The 11,485-nt window shown below is 40.1% G+C and overlaps 1 protein-coding gene across 1 annotated transcript; it reads right to left on the bottom strand.

The window, feature by feature from the left end:
- Positions 1-6,109: 6,109 nt before the first annotated feature.
- LOC306928834 (interferon-induced protein 44-like) lies at positions 6,110-10,673 on the bottom strand (the record flags this gene model as incomplete). Its single annotated transcript, XM_079509106.1, has 8 exons — positions 6,110-6,280; positions 6,425-6,525; positions 7,090-7,261; positions 7,473-7,625; positions 8,769-8,961; positions 10,118-10,166; positions 10,198-10,304; positions 10,387-10,673. 8 exons carry the CDS (start codon positions 10,671-10,673, stop codon positions 6,110-6,112), a joined length of 1,233 nt encoding a protein of 410 aa, XP_079365232.1.
- Positions 10,674-11,485: the final 812 nt, after the last annotated feature.

Genomic DNA, 11,485 nt, shown 5'->3' with positions numbered 1-11,485 from the left:
CAGCTTACTGTGGAGACACATGCTGGAACTTTTTACTTTGAAATGTTTTGTAGTTTCCGAGTTATTTAACGTAAATGCCCAATGCATTCTCAATGGCAATAGCACAAACTTTGGCATGACACTAGTCCTACATACTTACACCTAGAAACCCCATTCAAACCTATTTAGGTTCATCTTACGGTGGCCATATTTGCCTGAAAAGGAATCTTTGAAATGTTTCATAGTTTTAGAAATATAGTGCTTTCAAATTTGAGAATTTTATAATGGGGCTCAATGGCAAATATTGGCACGTCAAAAAAGCACTTTCACCTAGAAACTCCATTAACACTTTTTATAATTCAGCTTACTGTGGGCACACATGCTGGAACTTTTTACTTTGAAATGATTTGTAGTTTCTGAGTTATTTAACTTAAACGCCCAATGCATTCTCAATGGCAATAGCACAAACTTTGGCATGCTACTAGTCATACATACTTTCACCTAGAAACCCCATTCAAACCTATTTCGGTTCATCTTACGGTGGCCATGTTTGCCTGAAAAGGAATCTCTGAAATGTTTCATAGTTTTAGAAATATAGTGCTTTCAAATTTGATAAATGTATAATGGGGCTCAATGGCAGATATTGGCACGTCAAAAAAGCACTTTCCCCTAGAAACTCCATTTACACTTTTTATAGTTCAGCTTACTGTGGAGACACATGCTGGAACTTTTTACTTTGAAATGTTTTGTAGTTTCCGAGTTATTTAACGTAAATGCCCAATGCATTCTCAATGGCAATAGCACAAACTTTGGCATGACACTAGTCCTACATACTTACACCTAGAAACCCCATTCAAACCTATTTAGGTTCATCTTATGGTGGCCATATTTGCCTGAAAAGGAATCTTTGAAATGTTTCATAGTTTTAGAAATATAGTGCTTTCAAATTTGAGAATTTTATAATGGGGCTCAATGGCAGATATTGGCACGTCAAAAAAGCACTTTCACCTAGAAACTCCATTAACACTTTTTATAATTCAGCTTACTGTGGGCACACATGCTGGAACTTTTTACTTTGAAATGTTTTTTAGTTTCTGAGTTATTTAACTTAAACGCCCAATGCATTCTCAATGGCAATAGCACAAACTTTGGCATGCTACTAGTCATACATACTTTCACCTAGAAACCCCATTCAAACCTATTTCGGTTCATCTTACGGTGGCCATGTTTGCCTGAAAAGGAATCTCTGAAATGTTTCATAGTTTTAGAAATATAGTGCTTTCAAATTTGATAAATGTATAATGGGGCTCAATGGCAGATATTGGCACGTCAAAAAAGCACTTTCACCTAGAAACTCCATTTACACTTTTTATAGTTCAGCTTACTGTGGACTCTTGTGGAGACACATGCTGAAACGTTTTACTTTGAAATGTTTTGTAGTTTCCGAGTTATTTAACGTAAATGCTCAATGCATTCTCAATGGCAATAGCACAAACTTTGGCATGCTCTACTAGTCCTACATATAGTACACCTATAGAAACCCCATTAGAACTTTTAAATGTTCATCTTACGGTGGACATGTTTGCATGAAAATTAATCTTTGAAATGTTTAATAGTTTAAGAAATATAGTACTTTCAAATTGACTGTCTGTCATATTAAAAATTAAAAGGCAGGTGGTGGAAGATGTAGACCTAAGACCTATCCTGCACTCAAAAACTTGTTATAATTAATTCAATGATGTCGTAAAGCTTGATTTGTCTTTTTTCTTCCTATTTTTATGTATTTGAAAACCTGTCGTTTTCACAATTTTCTTTTTTTTGTCTGAAAAACATGTCGTGTGATTTTCTTCTTTTATGTCGTCTAAATCCATGAAAAACTACATACTATATGTTTTCCATCATTTTCTTTTTTTATCGTTGAAAACCATGAAAAACGACACACTATGGTAAACATCGGTATATACATTTACTGTTATATTGTTCCCACCCCCAACAACCCTTTTCCCCCAATGGTTTTGTACCTGTATTTGTTTTGGTTCTTTGATGTATGGTGATTTTTTTTGTATTTATTAATCGTCTAAAGAGTTTAAGTCTTAAAAAGACAAAAAGAGTGGCTGCACACACTGATAGTCAAAGAGCCGATTATTTATTAGGATGCAGAGTTAAACCAACGTTTCGACAGTACAACTGCCTTCATCAGGGTGTGACCCTGAAGAAGGCAGTTGTACCTTATGTGCCTTATGATTTAAGAAATTTGTTTGTGTTCAGATAACTTGTGATGAACATTTACCATCATTGTGACTACCTCATTTATTTTTATCGCCTCGAATAATCAAATAATCAACAGATTAATTGATCATGGAAATAATAAGTGGAGTTGATCTTTGAGCAGAGATCTTTACAACAAGAAGACAGTCTCACCAATAGTACGAAGAACTGAAACACGATGGTAAGTGGCTGTGGTTGCCTCTCTCCACCCCATTTGCTCAGTTCAAGCCAACAGTGTCTGACGTTGTGTGTCCTGAAGGTGCAGGTACACGCATACACGTCTTGGTTTCCTATGGTTTGTCTTGTCTTTAATTCACAGAGAAGATTGTGTGCATCTCATTGCCTATATTCAGGCCAGGTGCTGGATGTCAGGCATCGAGGCAAACATCAAGGAAGAGAAAGAACATTTCAGTATTTCGCACACCAGTTTATAGAGCTCCGAGACGTACTTTATTTAGAGGCAACAAATTGCAACATTTCGATCCATGATGGGGATGGATAGGCCTATACACATTTTGTCATGTTGGACAAAATGTGCGACAGCATTTAGGCGACAGCATTTAGGCGCACGCGGTTTAGACCAGGTGAAATTCATTGCGCAAAATGTTATAATGAATCTCGGGCCGGGCCCCGTCGGGTGCCGACGGGCTTGCAGGTCTCTACCAAGCAGGGGTCATCAACATGTTCATATGGACAAATGTGTCCGTGGTGGGAAAGACTTGGTCTTTTCCGTGGCAAATGTTTGATTTTATTTTTTATTTTCATTATATATTTATCATAAGACCCTGTTACTGAATGTCAAGTCTCCAGATTTTCTTCAGAATAGGCTATGCACGACACTGATTTACTACGACACTATGGCATACATACTGTAGGAGTCCAAGTGGTTCTCAAATGTTCTATTCCATGCTCGCCAGTCGCCATGCACCACTCTCCCATTTTCAACTTTGGTTCAGTGAATTCTAGAAAACTAAACCTACCGAGAACATAGATAAAACAACTCTAGTGAAATATTATAGTGCTGCCAAGCTACAACAACTCTAACTCTCAGTCACACAATTAATATCCTCTCATGGAACATTTGGCATTCTCACTGAATCCAGAGATTTTCCTATTTAATCCAAAGCATTTCCAAGTGATTCATGCTACAGAAGAACCGTGTGTCCAACTAACGAAATCACCAGAAATAGCTACAGCTGCAGAGCATCAGCCGTTCGTTCCTCTTAACGGGGTAGTCTACTACTAAAACTCATTTTAAGTAACATTTAAGGAGTTTGTGAGTGAATTACATTTTACTCCGCTGCATATGTGCTGCTGCCTCAGTCAACAACACAGCACTGAAATGATGCCTCACCACGCCGACATGCTTCTACCTCTCACTGATTGATTGATTGATTGATTGATTGATTGATTGATTAACAGTTTGCAGAATTACAGTACATTTCAAGTACAACTCAATACAAAAAACTGTGAACTGTGAGTGGACGACACCATAAAGCATTACACTTGTTTACAATAGGGTCCACCATTTTCAATTCATCAACAAATCTGTTGTGTTCAGAAAAGCCTTGTAGTCTCTGATTGGCTGGGCTGCAAAGGGAAGGCTGTGGTTGGTCGTAACAACCACCTGTGGTGTGTGTCTAATACATAGATCTAACAGGATAGGTGGGCAGTGGGCAACAATGGGCACTGGGACAATGGGCAATCTGGGCACCTCGATGTAAAATTGGCTATTTTGTCCAAAATGTAAAAAGGAATAATATTTGGAAAATGGTTTTAAAGTAAAGGAAAGTATTCATGATAATAGAACATGCTTAAACATTTGACAAGTACAGGTCTAATACAGCTATACAACCTGTATATCCAGCCATGTTGGGGCAATACAAGAAGTTGAAGGATAAAAAAAGATGTTGTAGACTTACCATACATGTTCCATAATGTATACTTTAGATTACTTAAGATCATATTTCAAATATTTTATTTTTTAACACAGTACGTTTCTTAGTGGCATATTGGCTTCAAGAAGGCCTCTCAACAACATATTTAACACTTTAACAACTATAATCTAATTTGACTCTAGCGCCATCTCCTGATATCAAAAGGTAATAGCTTCCCATGACAGCTTAGTCTCACTGACAACTGAGTCTTGTCCCCACATGTTTCAGCCATCCATTACCAACACACACCACCGTGGTTCAATATTTAATACTTTGAGAATGGACTCTTTTTTGATTTGATTGAATTAATATTTCAACAACAATAACCAACCGGTCTACCAACATTCAAGGTTAAATAACGTATTGCCAAAAACTAAGTAATTTCCAATTGATCTCTGTGCTCAGAGATAACGAGAATAACCACAGTGTGTATAATAAGTGTCCACAGATTATAAACATAACTGGAATAGGTCTGTACAAGAGTGTCCACATTACAATATCCCATTATACTGTATGCCCTTAAGTGACAGATTGAAGTACATGTGCTGCCTTAGTTACTCTATTGGTGATGCATTTAGGATGCAGATTCCTCCAGGTATTGATTGATTGATTTATTAACAGTTTGCAGAATTACAGTACATTTCAAGTACAACTCAATAGAAACACTGTTAACAGTGAGTGGACGACACCATGAAGCATTACACTTGTTTACAAAAGGGCCCACCATTTTCAATTCATCAAAACATTTAGAGACGTACGAATATACACAACTATATAGTCAAAAGGAAATCATCATAGGAGGTAAAAAGGGAAAATAAACATATACAGTGAGGGGGAACAGGGGTGGGTGGGGGATTCAGATTTTACGGGGGGCAGTTTCGAATTGCAGCCGTCCGTAGGTGCCCTTTGAGAGCAGTTTTGAAGGAGTCAAGGGATTTGCATGTCTTAATGACTGTAGGGCGTTCCACATTTTGGTGGCATAGGACCGAAATTAATTTAGTCCCTTGTTTGTGCCGAATCTGGGTTGCACATGGTTTGTTGAACTCCCTCTGGTGTTGTGGGTGTGGACTTCGTTAACATTAAGGAAGTATTTAGACAGGTAGCCTAAAACCTATTGTGGAAGTGAGTGTCTTAATATGCTACTGCAGTGTCTTACAAGAAAGGAGACTGAATAGAGGGTTGGCTGGATGGGAGAGTCCTTTAAAATATTGAAACCTTTCTGCTTGATGTGGATGTGGTATCTGACGATACAATCTCCTCTGCCCTCAATATAGGTTCTGGCGGTGTTGCAAACACAGATCAACCATGGAATAATGTTGTGTGGTTTGTCTTATACATGCTTCTTAATTCTCAATGCAGAACAAACTTCTCATTCAGAACAAGCATAATATCCTGTTTAACAGTAGCCAAGAAAGCTTTGGAATTTTTTTATGAAAGAAAATAAATAAATCAAAACCAAAAAAGCATACCGGTATACATACAACTAGCCTATGTACATGGTAAGTATAGATTCAAATTTTCTTGAATACCTGAACTGAACTAGCAATTATAACATAAAATATCCAATTATCCAAACCTAGTGCCTTTATACCAAGGGATACCAAAACCACTGTATTGGTAAGAAAAGGAACATTATGATTAAACAGATTAGAATAAGATCGAAACCAAGGGACCATTACAAAATAAAGAGAAGGCACTGGATAATCTCAACTAAAAGCAATTTATACGAGTTAGGTTAAAGTCTATTTAGACTTTAACCTAACTCGTATAAGTTGCTTTTCGCTTTTCACTTTGTAAAACATGGCATTGAAGGTCAAACGATTTGTGACCATTGCTGCATCAACTATAATAATACAAAAATAATATTGGTGCTTAGTGCAGAAAGGTTGGTTCCTTTGAGCTATGTTCTAACAGTAATTATCCATTTATATAATGTCCAGAGTTGAATCATTTCTATAAATGCCTGGTAGCATCTGGTTGACGGCGCTGAGGAGCAGGATGTCACAGCTCTGGTCCAGCTCTTGCTCCTGGCTGTAGTTCTTCACAGGAACCACATGGGCCGGAATAACGCCCAGACGCTTGCTGGCCTCCTGGAGCTGCAGCAACACAGCACAACAGATGGACGTTAGCTTGGCTCAATGGTTCCCAAACCGAGCGTCCCCAAGTAATTTTGGGGGACACCCACTCAAGCTCAGTGATGTAGTGTTGGTTTCCTATGGTTTGTCTTAGGTAGAACTCACCTTGGTCTGGATGTAGAGGCTTTGATAAACACTTTTCATGTCCTTTGCCACAGCGGGACAGGCTTCATCCACTTTAGTCAACAGGACAAACTGAGGGATCCCTGGAGAACAGCACCAAAACAAACATGTTCCAACAGCTGTACAAAATAAAAATAACGACCCCAGGCTGTGCAATTGTGATACTTTTGTTTTGTAAACCAAGGACTATGCTACTATATTAGTATGTGATAGAACATCACATTATGTGATGTACACTGCAGTATGTGATACAATGTAATTGCTGTGATGTGATGATCTTCTGTTGTTCCTCGACTATGTGTGACAGCATGTGCTTATGATGTCCCTCCACCACTGGTTTATACTTCATTGTATGCCAGTATCTCTGAAAATAGCCGATCTACAAGCACACAACACATGGCATTGAGACTTTCTTCTTCAACGCCTTACCATTTATTTTGGAAGGAAGCTTCACTGGGAGAGATCTTGACATTGATAAGCCTAATTTATACTATAACGAGTGCCTAAAATAGACGATCTACAAGCTCACAATGCATGTTGTGTTGCGCTTGCAACACATTATGAGCTTGTACCATTTGTCATGCGACACCATTTTGCGGTGGCGCATAAATTGGGGCTTACAGTGATGCTGCGTTTGAGCAACTGACCGAGTAGGGTGATCTTGGTTCGAATGGCGGTCAGTTTGTCCTCCAGCTTGGAGGGCATGGTGGAGATCTTGTTGGCGTCAATGACGTAGGCCACGCAGTGGATCTTGTCCTGAGGATCTGGACTCTTCTTGTAGGCCCGGGACTCTGGTTGCAACGGAACTAAAGAGTTGAACTGTGAAGATTAGGGGAAAGAAAACACATTAATTTCACTCATGACTGACTGAATAATGCATTACATCCTTCCCATCTCTCTAATGTCCTATCTAATTAAAGAAAGCAAAAGATGATTGAAATAAGATGATCCTGTTCAGCAAAGCAAGAACCACAATTAGTATTACTAAAACTCTAGTTTGGTTTTCAATTAGAAATGTGCGAAGATTCACCTGATATTTGTCGAGAATGTGACCTCTCACAATGCTGCTTATGTCGTCCACATTAAGCCCCGCCCCCGTGGTCTCCTCCAATCCCATGGTGTCACACAAGACGATTGGCAGAGGTTTGCCCTCCGCTCTAGCTTTAATGTCGTAGGTGAGAAACTGTAGGATGTACAATGTTATCATTTCACTCTACTAAAGGGCCTATTCAGACTCCAGTTTTAGGTGAAGAGGAGGCCACCTTTTCGGTGGTCACCTCTTCACCAAAACAGTGGTTTTGATGGAGGCGCTTAATAGTCCATCACCATGTTCATATCTCCTAACCTCCATGGCCAACAATTCCTCAACATTACCATTGTTTTCCCCTTGCCTTCCCTCTACTGCCCATCTGCCTCTATTCCTATTCCTTTCTGGCCCTTATGTTCTTTTCCTATTCTATAGGGGGAGGGATCAGTGACGGTAGGATTTTGGCTTATTTGGGTTCCATCTTCCTGCCTACTTCCCGCCATCTTCCTGCCTACATAGGCTAATAGGAGTGTAGGCTACATGGCTGCCAGTCTGAAGTTCGTAAGTTTGAATACTACGGGGAGGGGGGGGGGGGGGGGGAGCCTATTATTGAATTCCTTTGTTCTCTTGTTCTCCCGCTGCTCTGTTTCACAAGTTTGTTTGTTTTTACGTCAGGGGCTCAAAACCAACCCAACTCACTCACACAATTCCATCTAGACCAATCACGTTGCCTGGAGCGAGTCTCGGTGACCACCATTTTGGTGGTTAGTAAAAACAGAGGGCTGGGAAGAGCGGTGGTTTTCTCTTCACAGCAGCTCAGTTATAGTTTTCGGCTACCTAAAACTGGGAGTATGAATGGGCCTTAAGTTTCGCTGTTTTTCACTTTAAAGGGATATTTCCCTTTCAAAGATGTTTGAAAGTGAAAGATCCCTTTAAGTATTACAGCAAGTACATAGCTTCAAAAAGCAAACAAAATAAAACAATTGACCCTGCCAGGCAGATGACCAACCAGCCTCCAGCCCTCCACCTACTTTACTCACTACTAAAGGAACTCAACATATCAAACATGGCATTTAGAGGAATTCACAGCTGAGGAACCAAAGGAACCAAAACACAAAGGAAAACAGTGACTCCCGCCCCACACTGATGGGAAATCCCAGTGGGACTACCATCTCATATTCTTGGCAGGCTGTTAAGTTGTATTGCCTGGCATTCATCTGTGCCCTCCTTGTCAACCAAGAACATTAGTTCACATGGGTGGGTATGGTTATGGTTTAAAGTTACGTAGCAGTGGGTCACCTGGGTGGTGGTAGGGCCAGAGATGCCAGTCAGGGCCTGCTTGATGACTTGTCCTCCGAAGATGGACTTGATGGAGTTGCAAAAGCTGGACTTCCCTGCTCCCACTGGTCCAATGAGCAGAACCCTGATCTGGGACACAGAACTGATGGTGGGCTTGTAGGTCTGTATATCATACATCAGCTTTCTCTTATTCCTGTGGAGACCAGTGTTCATCAGATTAAACATTTAAGCATGTTTTAGATGCAATGTAGGCAAATCTATAGGTGCAGTGCTGATTTCTTAACTGTCGGGAGCCTCAGCTATTTTTTTATGCTATTGCGTGCACATTTTTTTGTAAAATCAAGAAGATGGATGCTGATAAGATAAGGAACACCATGGTGGTGGGTGAAGTGAGCACTACGCCCCTGCCCTGGTTGTATAAACCAAATCTAGCAAAGTGTGGCGGTCTTCTTTCTATATTGGCAACGATATAGTGCTGTGTGACTCAGTAAATGTGTTGTTTCAGTTGATTAGATTTTGTCTGTTTCAGTTTACACAAATTTTCACTATAAACAAACATGGCACAATACAATATAGTGGCAACCTTAGGCATGGGTGGCACAGGGGAAGGTGATCACTGGCAGCCGCACATTGGTATAGGTGTGAGAAAGGAAATTACATGATTCTACACATTATTCGTTAATTTCAAACTCCTAAATCTGAAAGAGGATGGAGTCTGCGACTGGGAGATAGGTGGGTTATCGCTAATGATCTACAAAATATTAAATATATATATATATATATGAAATATTAAACTTAATGTGGTGTCATAGGCTAATTAAACTTAATGTTGATAATGATATGGCACACTGACTATCTATAAAAATGAAAACATGCCACTTCATGTCAAAAGGATTGCAGACCCACTATAGTAAAGTAGTACAGTATAGGCCTATGAATAAGTACAGTATTGTATTGTTGCTGTCCAAATGAAAAATATAAATTTTTAAGGAAATTAAGAAAACCTTATATTTTTTAAACGATGCAATACTGCCTCACCAAAGTTGGTGTTGTGACTTTAGATATTGTCAATTACTTGAAAAGGAGAGGTGGTGGAGTTAGCTGTTTTAGCAGACAGTTTGAGGTTCCAATGGAGTTAAGAGGTTTTGTCCAAAGCGTTTTTTACTACTTTCCATTGGTTCAATATTTTCAAAACAACACACAGACGTAAAGGGTGTTCAATAGCACTGATTTATGGAGGGGGAAAAAAATCAAAAACCTCAAAAATGGAGTTATGAGGTTTCCCCTGGACAGCAATGATATGGTATGGTTCCATTTATATCAATAGCGACTAATCCAGAGTGACTTACGCAGTAGTCCAGTCTATCTTCCTCGAAGGCTCCTTCAGGAGTTTAGGATCTGTTTAGAACAACCAGACAGTAATTAACTTTGACTTTGTAAACTTCACGTTCAACCAGCTGGAGATTGTCGCCATGCAGCATTCCTGCAGCATTGACATTTTGACCAGGATTGTTGTACACTACAGCTTGGCCATTACTACAAAGACCAATTATTGTCTCCAAAATAAGGACCATGGCTGCCGTGCATTAACACTGCATAAGCGGGATTGGTGACCTGCTATTTGAGAACATTTCCCCCGTTAAAGGTGAAAAGAAAAGCCATGGCATCGTTCCCCCAAGCACCACTTTGATTAAAAGATATACTGGTGTATCCCCCAAAGACGTGGCCAGAGTTATTGTAGCCCACGGACAGAGTGGGCCCCTGGTCGTCACATCTCTGGTGGAACGCTGCTGCAGTGTAACCATGGACTGAAGCCTTGTAGAGGAGCTGCAGAGACACCTTTCCTAGCTGGGAGCTCAGCTCCCTCTGCTGGGCCTGGGTCAGCCTGGGATGGATGGATCCCATCGCAGTTCTACGAAAGTCCTGCCGTGATTGGCCAGTAGTCAGTGTGATTGACAGTTCTCGTTTTTGCAACTATGCCTAAACCTAACCCTAAACCTAACCTCAGTAAAACTATGCCTAAACCTAACCCTATCCTCAGTACAACTTCTCTAAACCTAACCCTAAACCTAACCCTATCCTCAGTAAAACTATGCCTAAACCTAACCCTAAACCTAACCCTATCCTCAGTAAAACTATTCCTAAACCTAACCCTAACCTCAGTAAAACTATGCCTAAACCTAACCCTAAACCTAACCCTATCCTCAGTAAAACTATGCCTAAACCTAACCCTAACCCTATCCTCAGTAAAACTATGCCTGGTAAGGTGGGTCTATCCCAGGACGTTGGTTTTTGATTGATTGATTGCAGTTTGCAGAATTACAGTGCATTTCAAGCACAAACTCAATACAAAGACTGTTAACTGTGAGTGGACGATCCAATTAAGCATTACACTTGTTTACAAGAGGGTCCACCGTGTTCAATTCATCAAAACATTTAGAGACGTACAAATAGACACTTCTATATAGTCAAAGAACAGAACAGGAATTCATCATAAAGGAGGTAAAAAGGGAAAAGAAACATATACAGTGAGGGGAAAAAGGGGGGGGGGATTCAGATTTTACGGGGGCCAGTTTCGAATTGCAGCCAAGGGAGTCAAGGGTTTCGCATGTCTTAATGACTGTTGGTAGGGCGTTCCACATTTTGGTGGCATAGGAGCGAAAATAATTTAGCCGAATCTGGGTTGTACATGGTTCGTTGCACTCCCTCTGGTGTTG

This window comes from Electrona antarctica, assembly GCF_951216825.1.
Source record: "Electrona antarctica genome assembly, chromosome: 8".
Taxonomy (NCBI): Eukaryota; Metazoa; Chordata; class Actinopteri; order Myctophiformes; family Myctophidae; genus Electrona; species Electrona antarctica.
The sequence above is the reverse complement of the archived record's forward strand: the minus strand, read 5'-3'. Positions and strand labels throughout refer to the sequence as shown.